General features: G+C 48.1%; 1 protein-coding gene across 5 annotated transcripts in view; it reads right to left on the reverse strand.

Moving 5' to 3' along the window:
• Positions 1-2,287: 2,287 nt before the first annotated feature.
• Positions 2,288-15,098, reverse strand: part of dclk1a (doublecortin-like kinase 1a) — a 186,072-nt gene continuing 173,261 nt past the window's right edge. For 3 of the 5 annotated variants that reach the window (XM_045208229.1, XM_045208232.1, XM_045208233.1), the window contains 6 exons: positions 12,522-12,655; positions 10,668-10,745; positions 10,077-10,173; positions 9,896-9,976; positions 4,898-5,011; positions 2,288-2,916 (listed from right to left, as the gene is read on the reverse strand). In XM_045208229.1, coding sequence (XP_045064164.1) covers positions 2,638-2,916; positions 4,898-5,011; positions 9,896-9,976; positions 10,077-10,173; positions 10,668-10,745; positions 12,522-12,655 — 783 coding nt within the window. In that variant the 3' untranslated portion in view covers positions 2,288-2,637. Of the gene's footprint in view, positions 2,917-3,939; positions 4,014-4,897; positions 5,012-9,895; positions 9,977-10,076; positions 10,174-10,667; positions 10,746-12,521; positions 12,656-15,098 lie in introns of all 5 variants that reach the window. The other 2 variants (XM_045208230.1, XM_041851477.2) reach the window with 2 other exon arrangements.

Here is a 15,098-nt window from a genome sequence, read left to right on the forward strand (position 1 = left end):
CTTAACAAATTCCTTTGAAACATTAACCACCAAAGGACATTGTTTTTTTCTTCAAACTTCAGTGGAAAAATTAATAAATTAAAAAGATAAATATAAAACATGGAAAGTATTAAAAGTTGTCCCATAGCTGGCTGCTGGTACAGGTTGACCCAGACTGTATCTAGAGGAGACCCAGTCCTTGCTACTATGTAGAGCTCTGATCCTCACAAAGGGTTAACTAGCTTGTCAACCCTCTTCAGATCTCCAGCTCTCCAACATGTTCTGTTCCATGAGAAGATGTTTGGAAAAGTCCTTTACTTCTTCTCCTCTTCTCCTTTCTCTTGACCATCGGCCCTCCCCTGTTCCCTGTCCCTCTATCTCTCCCCTCCCCTGTCCCTCTATATCTCCCCTCCCCTGTTCCCTGTCCCTCTATATCTCCCCTCCCCTGTTCCCTGTCCCTCTATCTCTCCTCTCCCCTGTTCCCTGTCCCTCTATCTCTCCCCTCCCCTGTTCCCTGTCCCTCTATATCTCCCCTCCCCTGTTCCCTGTCCCTCTATATCTCCCCTCCCCTGTTCCCTGTCCCTCTATCTCTCCCCTCCCCTGTTCCCTGTCCCTCTATCTCTCCCTCCCCTGTTCCCTGTCCATCTAACTCTCCCTCCCCTGTTCCCTGTCCCTCTATCTCTCCCTCCCCTGTTCCCTGTCCCTCTATCTCTCCCCTCCCCTGTTCCCTGTCCATCTAACTCTCCCCTCCCCTGTTCCCTGTCCCTCTATCTCTCCCCTCCCCTGTTCCCTGTCCCTCTATCTCTCCCCTCCCCTGTTCCCTGTCCCTCTATCTCTCCCCTCCCCTGTTCCCTGTCCCTCTATCTCTCCCCTTCCCTGTTCCCTGTCCCTCTATCTCTCCCCTCCCCTGTTCCCTGTCCATCTATCTCTCCCCTCCCCTGTTCCCTGTCCCTCTATCTCTCCCCTCCCCCTGTACCTCTATCTCTCCCCTCCCCTCCCCTGTTCCTCTATCTCTCCCCTCCCCTGTTCCCTGTCCATCTATCTCTCCCCTCCCCTGTTCCGCTATCTCTCCCCTCCCCTCCCCTGTTCCTCTATCTCTCCCCTCCCCTGTTCCCTGTCCATCTATCTCTCCCCTCCCCTGTTCCCTGTCCCTCTCTCTCCCCTCCCCTGTTCCCTGTCCCTCTATCTCTCCCCTCCCCTGTTCCCTGTCCCTCTATCTCTCCCCTCCCCTGTTCCCTGTCCATCTATCTCTCCCCTCCCCTGTTCCCTGTCCCTCTCTCCCCTCCCCTGTTCCCTGTCCATCTATCTCTCCCTCCCCTGTTCCCTGTCCCTCTATCTCTCCCCTCCCCCTGTTCCCTGTCCCTCTATCTCTCCCCTCCCCTGTTCCCTGTCCCTCTATCTCTCCCTCCCCTGTTCCCTGTCCATCTATCTCTCCCCTCCCCTGTTCCCTGTCCCTCTCTCTCCCCTCCCCTGTTCCCTGTCCCTCTATCTCTCCCCTCCCCTGTTCCCTGTCCCTCTATCTCTCCCCTCCCCTGTTCCCTGTCCCTCTATCTCTCCCCTCCCCTGTTCCCTGTCCCTCTATCTCTCCCCTCCCCTGTTCCCTGTCCATCTATCTCTCCCCTCCCCTGTTCCCTGTCCCTCTCTCTCCCCTCCCCTGTTCCCTGTCCATCTATCTCTCCCCTCCCCTGTTCCCTGTCCATCTATCTCTCCCCTCCCCTGTTCCCTGTCCATCTATCTCTCCCCTCCCCTGTTCCTCTATCTCTCCCCTCCCCTGTTCCCTGTCCCTCTATCTCTCCCCTCCCCTGTTCCCTGTCCATCTATCTCTCCCCTCCCCTGTTCCTCTATCTCTCCCCTCCCCTGTTCCCTGTCCCTCTATCTCTCCCCTCCCCTGTTCCCTGTCCCTCTATCTCTCCCCTCCCCTGTTCCCTGTCCCTCTATCTCTCCCCTCCCCTGTTCCCTGTCCCTCTATCTCTCCCCTCCCCTGTTCCCTGTCCCTCTATCTCTCCCCTCCCCTGTTCCCAGTCGCTCTATCTCTCCCCTCCACTGTTTCCAGTACATTTATCTCTCCCCTCCCCTGTTCTAGAAGGGGGAGATAGGGGAGTGGACTTTCCTCCTGCCCCTTTCCCCCCCATCTCCTCTCCTCTCCTCCCCCCTCGCTACCTCTAAAAGGGGGAGTTAGGAGAACGAACAGTCCCAGCTGAGCTAAGAGAGACCAACCCTGTCCTTCCTTCCTCCCTTCTCCTCTGCTCCTCCCCCACCCTACTTCTAAAAGAAGAGGACAACCCCTCTTCCTCCCCTTCCTCCCCGCTCTCTCCCATCCTCCCCCCTTTCCTACTTTTAAAAGGGGGAGTTAGGAGAACATATCACCCCTCTCCCTACCTCTAAAAGGGGGAGTTAGGAGAACATATCACCCCTCTCCCTACCTCTAAAAAGGGGAGTTAGGAGAACATTCACCCCTCTCCCTACCTCTAAAAGGGGGAGTTAGGAGAACATATCACCCCTCTCCCTACCTCTAAAAGGGGGAGTTAGGAGAACATATCACCCCTCTCCCTACCTCTAAAAAGGGGAGTTAGGAGAACATATCACCCCTCTCCCTACCTCTAAAAGGGGGAGTTAGGAGAACATATCACCCCTCTCCCCTCTCCCCTCTCCCTACCTCTAAAAGGGGGAGTTAGGAGAATGAACAGTCCCAGCTGAGCTGAGAGAGATATCATCGTCTGACGCCGGGGTGTGGCTGGGGGAGGGGTCAGGGTTAGGGACTGAGCCGAGGATAAAGGTCAGAGAGAGGGGGGCGAGGGTCGGGCTGGGGAGGCAGCTGGTCGGTTTGTCCATCGTTGTTTTTGTTTTTGTTGTCGTCGTCAACGGCAACGGGTGTGAGCTCACATCCTGGTTGCATCTTCGTCTGAGAACCTGCCCCTCCTTATCAAGAGCGGTGGCCTGAGGGGGAGGAGACACAGGAGAACCAATCAGAGATGCTGCTCATGCTAAGGATTGTGGGTTAGTGAAGGAGCATGGGTAGAGGAGAGGAGGGGAGGGGAGGAGAGGAAAGAGAGAGGGAGGACAGGAATGCCAGATGAGAGAAGAGGAGAACAGAAGCACCAAACGGCACAGTTCACACGCTGATGGTGACAGACGTGTGCAAACTCACACCCAAGTTTCAAGGATAGCTGCTGGAGCATTCGCAAAGACAGGTAGGCGTACTAGTAGAACAAGGAGCTCTCTCACACTGTTAACACCTCAACAAACAGATATCCTTGGGTTGATCAAATCATTGTTCACTGTAGCCTACAGTTTGTTGAGAGTTAACAGTTTGAGAGCGCTACACTTTCTACAGACAAATGTTAGTAACAGGGTCACAAAGGGAAGATCAGATGCAAACACGCTGAGCCACACACACCCGACTCCCCAAACTCACAACACACACTCTAAACCCTACACACACCGACTCCCCAAACTCACAACACACACTCTAAACCCTACACACACCCGACTCCCCAAACTCACAACACACACTCTAAACCCTACACACACCCGACCCCCCAAACTCACAACACACACTCTAAACCCTACACACACCCGACTCCCCAAACTCACAACACACACTCTAAACCCTACACACACCCGACCCCCCAAACTCACAACACACACTCTAAACCCTACACACACCCGACTCCCCAAACTCACAACACACACTCTAAACCCAGGTGTGTGTGTAAACAAACAACACACACTTTCCTTAGACAGGAAGAGAAACAACCACAGACTGCACAGTCAAGCAGGGGCGGGACCAGAGGAGGAAGTGATGTCACAGCAGATACAGAGCGAGCCTATGAGAGAGAGCAGGGGGCAGGACATGGATGGGGCTGACATAGAACACAGAAGCAAGCAGCCAATCAGCACACTGTATGTGGGGACACAGGAAGCAGAGGCAGGGGGGATTGTCGTGACAACAGGTTGTACCTTATCCAGTACATGGCCGGGTGCTGGTGGAAGTCCAACGACCCAGAGCGTTGCATGGAGAAGCTGTGGTCCAACTGGACAGAGAAACCAATAGCACCTTTAAAACCAGTAGGACTTACAGAGAAACCAGTAACCTTTAAAACCAGAAGGACTTATAGAGAAACCAGTAACATTTAAAACCAGTAGGACTTACAGAGAAACGAGATACACCTTTAAAACCAGTAGGACTTACAGAGAAACCAGTAACCTTTCAAACCAGAAGGACTTATAGAGAAACCAGTAACAATTAAAACCAGTAGGACTTAAAGAGAAACTAGTAACACCTTTAAAACCAGTAGGACTTATAGAGAAACCAGTAACACCTTTAAAACCAGTAGGACTTATAGAGAAACCAGTAACACCTTTAAAACCAGTAGGACTTATAGAGAAACCAGTTACCTTTAAAACCAGAAGGACTTACAGAGAAACCAGTAACCTTTCAAACCAGAAGGACTTATAGAGAAACTAGTAACACCTTTAAAACCAGCAGGACTTTTAAAGAAACCAGTAACCTTCCAAACTTGTGGAAACCAGTACAGGCAGGGAAACCAGCTTACAACCAGTACATCTTACTGGAGACAAAACTAGGTGAAAACTAGAGGAAACCAGTAACATCAGTGTTCAACATCAACCAGCGTAACCAGTGAAAGCCTGTATAATCAGATAAACCTGTTTTAACCACGCATGATTCAACAAAGACCAGTAGCATCAACCACAATGACCGGTAAACACCAGTACCAGGGAAAGCAGGTATAAAACCAGTAGGAAACCTGTACAGTTAGCTTTCTACACCAATACAACAGCTCAGTATAGTCAGCCGTAGAGCCAAAGACAAAGCCAATACAGTCTAGTGCCCTGTAAAAACAGACTGGAAATAGTTTTGTATGTCTGCATTAGTCTGTTCATGGACAGGGCATACCGTGATGACTGACACTCCGGCGGTGGTGTCGTTAGCTTTAGGGCCGGTGTTGAAGTGTTTCTTTATCTTCCCTGCTACTGACAGCTCCTGTTCGTTCTCTGACACACCATCATCCTGCAGAGAGAGAGGGAAGAGAAGAGAGGAGGAGGTGGAGGAGGAGGAGGAGGAGAGGAGAGGAGAGGAGAAGGAGGAGGAGGGGAGAGGGAAGGAGGAGGAGGAGGAAGGGAGAGGAGAGGAGAAGGAGGGGAGAGAGGAGAGAGGAGAGGAGAGGAGAGGAGAGGAGAGGAGAGGAGAGGAGAGGAGAGGAGAGGAGAGGAGAGGAGAGGAGAGGAGAGGAGAGGAGAGGAGAGGAGAGGAGAGGAGAGGAGAGGAGAGGGCAGAAGGAATGAGAGGAGATGAAAAGTGAAGGGCCGGTTTAGCAGGAGATTCCACTTCAAGCTATATCCTATTTTCACAGAAAAATACCATTGACATAAATCTATGATGTAGAAGCCAGTATGATAAGAGTCGGTGTAGGTCTACTGCTCTGTAGATGATGCATAGATAAGAGTATAGACTGCTCCAGGAGCTTGGAGTTTTCGAATGACACTGAGTACAAGGAGGAATGTTAGCCTGTTTGGTACTATGTTATTAATACGGCAAAATCCAAAATGTGCACTTCTTGGGGTCCCCAGGACCGGGATGGTGAAACACTGCTATAGTGTGTAAGGGTATAGGAGGAGAGGAGTATTACTCACATTGACCCAGGGTTATAGGAGGAGAGGACTACTACTCACATTGACCCAGGGTTATAGGAGGAGAGGACTACTACTCACATTGATCCAGGGTTATAGGAGGAGAGGACTACTACTCACATTGACCCAGGGTTATAGGAGGAGAGGTCTACTACTCACATTGACCCAGGGTTATAGGAGGAGAGGACTACTACTCACATTGACCCAGGGTTATAGGAGGGGACTACTACTCACATTGACCCAGGGTTATAGGAGGAGAGGAGTATTACTCACATTGACCCAGGGTTATAGGAGGAGAGGACTACTACTCACATTGACCCAGGGTTATAGGAGGGGACTACTACTCACATTGACCCAGGGTTATAGGAGGAGAGGAGTATTACTCACATTGACCCAGGGTTATAGGAGGAGAGGACTACTACTCACATTGACCCAGGGTTATAGGAGGAGAAGACTACTACTCACATTGACCCAGGGTTATAGGAGGGGACTACTACTCACATTGACCCAGGGTTATAGGAGGAGAGGAGTATTACTCACATTGACCCAGGGTTATAGGAGGAGAGGACTACTACTCACATTGACCCAGGGTTATAGGAGGAGAGGACTACTACTCACATTGACCCAGGGTTATAGGAGGAGGGGACTACTACTCACATTGACCCAGGGTTATAGGAGGAGAGGACTACTACTCACATTGACCCAGGGTTATAGGAGGAGAGGACTACTACTCACATTGACCCAGGGTTATAGGAGGAGAGGACTACTACTCACATTGACCCAGGGTTATAGGAGGAGAGGGTATTACTCACATTGACCCAGGGTTATAGGAGGAGAGGACTACTACTCACATTGACCCAGGGTTATAGGAGGAGAGGACTACTACTCACATTGACCCAGGGTTATAGGAGGAGAGGACTACTACTCACATTGACCCAGGGTTATAGGAGGAGAGGGGTATTACTCACATTGACCCAGGGTTATAGGAGGAGAGGACTACTACTCACATTGACCCAGGGTTATAGGAGGAGAGGACTACTACTCACATTGACCCAGGGTTATAGGAGGAAGGAGTATTATTCACATTGACCCAGGGTTATAGGAGGAGAGGACTACTACTCACATTGACCCAGGGTTATAGGAGGAGAGGGGTATTACTCACATTGACCCAGGGTTATAGGAGGAGAGGACTACTACTCACATTGACCCAGGGTTATAGGAGGAGAGGACTACTACTCACATTGACCCAGGGTTATAGGAGGAGAGGACTACTTACTCACATTGACCCAGGGTTATAGGAGGAGAGGAGTATTATTCACATTGACCCAGGGTTATAGGAGGAGAGGACTACTACTCACATTGACCCAGGGTTATAGGAGGGGACTACTACTCACATTGACCCAGGGTTATAGGAGGAGAGGACTACTACTCACATTGACCCAGGGTTATAGGAGGAGATGGGTATTATTCACATTGACCCAGGGTTATAGGAGGAGAGGACTACTACTCACATTGACCCAGGGTTATAGGAGGGGACTACTACTCACATTGACCCAGGGTTATAGGAGGAAAGGACTACTACTCACATTGACCCAGGGTTATAGGAGGAGAGGGGTATTATTCACATTGACCCAGGGTTATAGGAGGAGAGGACTACTACTCACATTGACCCAGGGTTATAGGAGGAGAGGGGTATTATTCACATTGACCCAGGGTTATAGGAGGAGAGGACTACTACTCACATTGACCCAGGCTTATAGGAGGAGAGGGGTATTATTCACATTGACCCAGGGTTATAGGAGGAGGGGACTACTACTCACATTGACCCAGGGTTATAGGAGGAGAGGACTACTACTCACATTGACCCAGGGTTATAGGAGGAGAGGAGTATTATTCACATTGACCCAGGGTTATAGGAGGAGAGGACTACTACTCACATTGACCCAGGGTTATAGGAGGAGAGGGGTATTACTCACATTGACCCAGGGTTATAGGAGGAGAGGACTACTACTCACATTGACCCAGGGTTATAGGAGGAGAGGACTACTACTCACATTGACCCAGGGTTATAGGAGGAGAGGACTACTACTCACATTGACCCAGGGTTATAGGAGGAGAGGAGTATTATTCACATTGACCCAGGGTTATAGGAGGAGAGGACTACTACTCACATTGACCCAGGGTTATAGGAGGGGACTACTACTCACATTGACCCAGGGTTATAGGAGGAGAGGACTACTACTCACATTGACCCAGGGTTATAGGAGGAGAGGACTACTACTCACATTGACCCAGGGTTATAGGAGGAGGGGACTACTACTCACATTGACCCATGGTTATAGGAGGAGAGGACTACTACTCACATTGACCCAGGGTTATAGGAGGAGAGGACTACTACTCACATTGACCCAGGGTTATAGGAGGAGAGGAGTATTATTCACATTGACCCAGGGTTATAGGAGGAGGGGACTACTACTCACATTGACCCAGGGTTATAGGAGGAGAGGACTACTACTCACATTGACCCAGGGTTATAGGAGGAGAGGAGTACTACTCACATTGACCCAGGGTTATAGGAGGAGAGGAGTATTACTCACATTGACCCAGGGTTATAGGAGGAGAGGACTACTACTCACATTGACCCAGGGTTATAGGAGGAGAGGACTACTACTCACATTGACCCAGGGTTATAGGGTTATAGGAGGAGAGGACTACTACTCACATTGACCCAGGGTTATAGGAGGAGAGGACTACTACTCACATTGACCCAGGGTTATAGGAGGAGAGGGGTATTACTCACATTGACCCAGGGTTATAGGAGGAGAGGACTACTACTCACATTGACCCAGGGTTATAGGAGGAGAGGAGTATTACTCACATTGACCCAGGGTTATAGGAGGAGAGGACTACTACTCACATTGACCCAGGGTTATAGGAGGGGACTACTACTCACATTGACCCAGGGTTATAGGAGGAGAGGGGTATTACTCACATTGACCCAGGGTTATAGGAGGGGACTACTACTCACATTGACCCAGGGTTATAGGAGGAGAGGACTACTACTCACATTGACCCAGGGTTATAGGAGGAGGGGACTACTACTCACATTGACCCAGGGTTATAGGAGGAGAGGACTACTACTCACATTGACCCAGGGTTATAGGAGGAGAGGGTATTACTCACATTGACCCAGGGTTATAGGAGAGGAGAGGACTACTACTCACATTGACCCAGGGTTATAGGAGGAGAGGACTACTACTCACATTGACCCAGGGTTATAGGAGGAGAGGGGTATTACTCACATTGACCCAGGGTTATAGGAGGAGAGGACTACTACTCACATTGACCCAGGGTTATAGGAGGAGAGGACTACTACTCACATTGACCCAGCGTTATAGGAGGAGGGGAGTATTACTCACATTGACCCAGGGTTATAGGAGGAGAGGACTACTACTCACATTGACCCAGGGTTATAGGAGGGGACTACTACTCACATTGACCCAGGGTTATAGGAGGAGAGGGGTATTACTCACATTGACCCAGGGGTTATAGGAGGGGACTACTACTCACATTGACCCAGGGTTATAGGAGGAGAGGACTACTACTCACATTGACCCAGGGTTATAGGAGGAGAGGGTATTACTCACATTGACCCAGGGTTATAGGAGGAGAGGACTACTACTCACATTGACCCAGGGTTATAGGAGGAGAGGACTACTACTCACATTGACCCAGGGTTATAGGAGGAGAGGGGTATTACTCACATTGACCCAGGGTTATAGGAGGAGAGGACTACTACTACATTGACCCAGGGTTATAGGAGGAGAGGACTACTACTCACATTGACCCAGCGTTATAGGAGGAGGGGAGTATTACTCACATTGACCCAGGGTTATAGGAGGAGAGGACTACTACTCACATTGACCCAGGGTTATAGGAGGGGACTACTACTCACATTGACCCAGGGTTATAGGAGGAGAGGGGTATTACTCACATTGACCCAGGGTTATAGGAGGGGACTACTACTCACATTGACCCAGGGTTATAGGAGGAGAGGACTACTACTCACATTGACCCAGGGTTATAGGAGGAGAGGACTACTACTCACATTGACCCAGGGTTGTAGGAGGAGAGGACTACTACTCACATTGACCCAGGGTTATAGGAGGAGAGGACTACTACTCACATTGACCCAGGGTTATGGGAGGAGAGGACTACTACTCACATTGACCCAGGGTTATAGGAGGAGAGGACTACTACTCACATTGACCCAGGGGTGCTCCAGCACCTGTACAGATGTGTATCTCTGATCCACCTCCACCTCCAGCATGGACCTGATCAGCTCCTACACACAACACAACATATAAGGGTTACACTCTCAATATATGTGTGTGTGTGTGTGTGTGTGTGCGTGTGTGTGTGTGTGTTATGTCTGTGTGTGTCACCTTGGCAGTCTCTGACACATTGTCCCAGTAGGGGAGAGGGAACTCCAGCTGACCCATCAGGATCTGGTCAAACAACACCTCCTGGTCATCACTGCTCCTATATATATATATACATATACACACACATACAAATATATCTATAAAGCTAAACCGTTATGTGGACTAGGTTCTGTATGTATGCTGTGGTCGTGATACTAATCTTAATTTAGGACCAAAAAATCTGTTACATTTGAAGGTATCTCGAGCTTAAAGATTGCTTTGTCTGGTCTCAGAGATTCAGTGATACCCCTTCCAACCACAAGAGGGGGTATGGCACCACTAACGCTCCAGACATTGATTCAAATCAAATCAAATTTTATTTGCCACATGCGCCGAATACAAAAGGTGTAGACATTACAGTGAAATGCTTACTCACAAGCCCTTAACCAACAATGCCGTTTTAAGAAAATAATAAACATAGCAAATAATTAAAGGATGTAGAAGATCTAGCTTAGTTTTATGTCAGTACACATGTTAGATCAGAGCTGAATTGCGTATTCAACACGAAAGTGTATGTTTGTGTATGTAAGGCGCCATGACAGTGGTTCTTACCCTCGGAAGGGAGGGAAGCCACACAACAAGACGTAGGTGATAACTCCTGCTGCCCAGATATCGACCTTAACGCCATACCTAGAACACAGAGCGCGAGAACACACAGGTCAGAGAGAGGGAGGGAGACTAGGTACAGACTCAGTGAGCATAGCCTTGCTATTGAGAATATAACATATGTTTCCCATGCCATTAAAGCCCTTTGAATTGAGAGAGAGAGAGAGAGAGAGAGAGAGAGAGAGAGAGAGAGAGAGAGAGAGAGAGAGAGAGAGAGAGAGAGAGAGAGAGAGAGAGAGAGAGAGAGAGAGAGGAAAAACATAAGGAAAGAGTGAGAGAGAGAGGAACAACTTAAGGAAAGAGGGAGAGAGAGAGGGAGGATAAGGAGACACACTGTATACAAACACATTCAGTTGAAGTCAGAAGTTTACATACACCTTAGCCAAATACATTTAAACTCAGTTTTTCACAACTCCAGAAAGTACGATCTTTGTCCCCATGTGCACTTGTAAACATGTAGCTCAGTTGGTAGAGCATGGCGCTTGCAACGCCAGGGTTGTGGGTTCGTTTCCCACGGGGGGCCAGTATGAAAATGTATGCACTCACTAACTGTCACGGTTTCGGCCGAGGCTGCTCCTCCTCCTTGTTCAGGCAGGTTTCGGCGGTTGTCGTCCCCGGAGTACTAGCTGCCCCCGATCTATGTTTCATGTTCGTTTGGTTTTGTCTTGATGTTGTACACCTGTGTCTAGTTAGTCCTCATTAGTGTCCTATTTAGTTCTCGTTGTGTGTGTCAGGTGTTGTGTGTGATTGCTCTTCTGTTTGGTGTTCTGAGCTACGTGTTTCCCTCCGTTGTTTGGAGAGGTTTTTCGCACATGTTAGTGCGCCTTTTGTTCGACGCCTGTGTGCGCCTTTATTTTGCCTCCGGGCTTGTTGAGCTCGTGTACTACGTGTATATTTCACTAAAGTCTTTTGGACTTATTTTCTGCGTCCTGCGCTTGATTCCTGCACCACACCCACCTTCAGCACCCGTGACACTAACTGTAAGTCGCTCTGGATAAGAGCGTCTGCTAAATGACTAAAATGTAAATGTAAACCGTAGTCTGGCTTTTTTATGGCGGTTTTGGAGCAGTGGCTTCTTCCTTGTCAATATAGGACCCGTTTTACTGTGGAGATAGATACTTTTGTACCTGTTTCCTCCAGCATCTTCACAAGGTCCTTTTCTGTTGTTCTGGGATTGATTTGCACTTTTCGCACCAAAGTACGTTCATCCCTAGGAGACAGAACGCGTCTCCTTCCTGAGCGGTATGACGGCTGCGTGGTCCCATGGTGTTAATACTTGCGTACTATTGTTTGTACAGATGAACGTGGTACCTTCAGGTGTTTTTGAAATTGCTCCCAAGGATGAACCAGACTTGTGGAGGTCTACCATTTTTTTCTGAGGTCTTGGCTGATTTCTTTTGATTTTCCCATGATGCCAAGCAAAGACGCACTGAGTTTGAAGGTAGGCCATACACAGGTACACCTCCAATTGACTCAAATGATGTCAATTAGCCTATCAGAAGCTTCTAAAGACACCCTTTTCTGGAATTTTCCAAGCTGTTTCAAGGCACAGTCAACTTAGTGTATGTAAACTTCTGACCCACTGGAATTGTGATACAGTGAATAATAAGTGAAATAATCTGTCTGTAAACAATTGTTGGAAAAATTACTTGTGTCATGCATAAAGTAGATGTCCTAACCGACTTGCCAAAACTATAGTTTGTTAACAAGACATTTGTGGAGTGGTTGAAAAACAAGTTTTAATGACTCCAACCTAAGTGTATGTAAACTTCCGACTTCAACTGTACATACTGTACGTACCCTGTCTCTGCGATGATCTCTGGTGCTACATATGTGGGTGTTCCACAGACTGTGTAGAGGGGCCCATCTACTACGGTGGCCAGACCAAAGTCCCCCAACTTCAGACTCTTACTGCCATCAGCATGCTCATACACCTGGAGAGGAGGGGAGGGGAGAGGGTAGGGGCGGAGAAGGTAGAGGAGAGGAGAGGGGAGAAGGGAGGAGAGGGGAGAAGAGAGGGGAGAAGGGTGGGGCGGGAAGGGAGAGGGGAAGAGGAGAGGAGGAGGAGAGGGGAGAAGGGAGGAGAGGGAAGAGGAGAGGGGAGAGGGAGGGGCGGAGAAGGGAGGAGAGGGAGAGAGGAGAGGGAGAGGGGGAGAGGGAGAGAGGGAGGGAGAGGAGGAGAGGAGAGGAGAGGAGAGGAGAGGAGAGGAGAGGGAGAGGGAGAGGAGGGAGAGGGGAGAGGGGAGAGGGAGAGGAGAGGGAGAGGGAGGGAGAGGAGAGGAGAGGAGAGGAGAGGAGAGGAGAGGAGAGGAGAGGAGAGGAGAGGAGAGAGGGAGGGGGGGAGAAGGGAGAGGGGGAGAGGGGAGAGAGGGAGAAGGAGAGGAGGAGAGGGAGAGAGGGAGGGGCAGAGAAGGGAGAGGGGAGAGGGGAGAGGGGAGAGGGGGAGAGGAGGGGGAGGAGAGGAGAGAGGGGAGGGGCGGAGAAGGGAGAGGGGAGAGGGGAGAAGGGAGAGGAGAGAGGGGAGAGGGGAGGGAGGGAGGGAGGAGGGAGGGAGGGAGGGAGGGGAGGGGGAGGGAGGGAGAGGGGCGGAGAAGGGAGAGGGGAGGAGAGAGGAGAGAGGGGAGGCAAGAGGTTACAATAACTGTGAGGAAAGGGGTAGAGCTCAGCTACCTAGAAATATAGTTTTATAATTTATTTATATTACAATATCTGGTCACTGTAATGCACCGAATACTTCCAGTGAAATGTATTTATAGAACAGCAAGAATGTATGTAGCACGATTCAGTCATTTAGCAACTTACGAAAGTTTAGGCATTCATTCAGACTGGTTAAGGTAAGGGCTAAAGGGCAACTCCGCCACTTTTAACATTTCGGTTGTTATTATTAAATATTTAGTTATGGCCTACACAGTTTTAATGTAATTTTATGATTTAATGTCTACTGACTGTTTAGTCATGAGCAAAACCGGAAATTGCTTCTCTGTGACGCTTTCAAGTAGGATCCCTGAGATGACTAATAAAATAATGTTGGCCAGTCATTTTCAGCGATCTATATAACGCATCTGGAACTCCCTGCTATATGTTGCTATGGTTGTCTTCATGTAATAACATCTGGAAATATTTTAAATAGACGCTCAGAAAACTATAGAATGATAGTTCCAGCTCCGGTGGCCACAGTTTCCAAATAGCCTGTATTTTCATAGTGATTTACTTGCAAACCTCATACTTTATTTTTATTTTTTATTTTTTTTTGGGGGGGGGGGGGTAGATCAGCTTAATATTGCAGATAGATTGTAACTTCCATCAATGTAATTGTCTGCATCACTTCCAATCCCCCATGTTTTATATATATATATATATATATATATATATATATACATACATACATACATACATACATACATACATACATACATACATACATACATCCATATATATATATACACACACACACATACATACATACATATCCTTTAAAAAATATATATATATATTCCCCTTTATTACTTTCCAACCCCGCCACCCTTTCCCCACTTGGAGTAAACTAGTGAACAACAACGCCTAGGCCTCTACTTCCAGCCCATACCCATTATCAAATTTTTATGGACACAGTCAATTTTACAGTAATTACATTTGGTTTGTTCTTTCTCCTGAACTTCTTCTACTCTCAACCTCTCCGATCATTTTCATGATGTCCATCCGGTTTGCTTCTATATGCCATATCTTTCTAACTGTGCTCCTTCACAAAAGCTCCCAACCTACAACCCATACACTTATTATGGACACAGCGTGCCTACATTATTAGTTATCTTGTTATTAGTTGTTGTTAGTTGTTATTAGTCCCATCCTTCAATTCCATTCAACACCTCCTATCTATCTCTTAACACCATCCATATAGGATTTCTATTTGCCATATATTTTTCAACTGTACTGTGATGTCTTACAAAAGTTCTGAACCTTTCTATTCTCATTGTTTCCACAGATTGTGAATTGAAAATAAACATTTTTGCTAATAGTATTATTATGTTATTGATCGATTGACTATGACTTTTCAGATCACCCAGTAGTGCTATCTGCAGCGTTAGCTCCAGAAAATGAACCTGTCCTCCATTTGCTATTTAAGTGCATAGATTACATTTATTTTTTCCCTCTGCCCCTGTTTTCGAGACAGGTGCATGATACAGGTCCATTCTAAATCAAAACAAATTTCACACATATATTATTTAGTATATGTAAAGACAAGATTAAATCAAGAATAGTCTGATGGGTGACAATATTAGCCTATCAGTTGTGAATTATATATTATCACTTGTGAATGATGCCCAGCATAAGAAACGACTTAACCTTTTTTTTGTGGCTTTTTCGAATCATAGTCGC

Source organism: Coregonus clupeaformis, chromosome 27 (genome assembly GCF_020615455.1).
Source record: "Coregonus clupeaformis isolate EN_2021a chromosome 27, ASM2061545v1, whole genome shotgun sequence".
Taxonomy (NCBI): domain Eukaryota; kingdom Metazoa; phylum Chordata; class Actinopteri; order Salmoniformes; family Salmonidae; genus Coregonus; species Coregonus clupeaformis.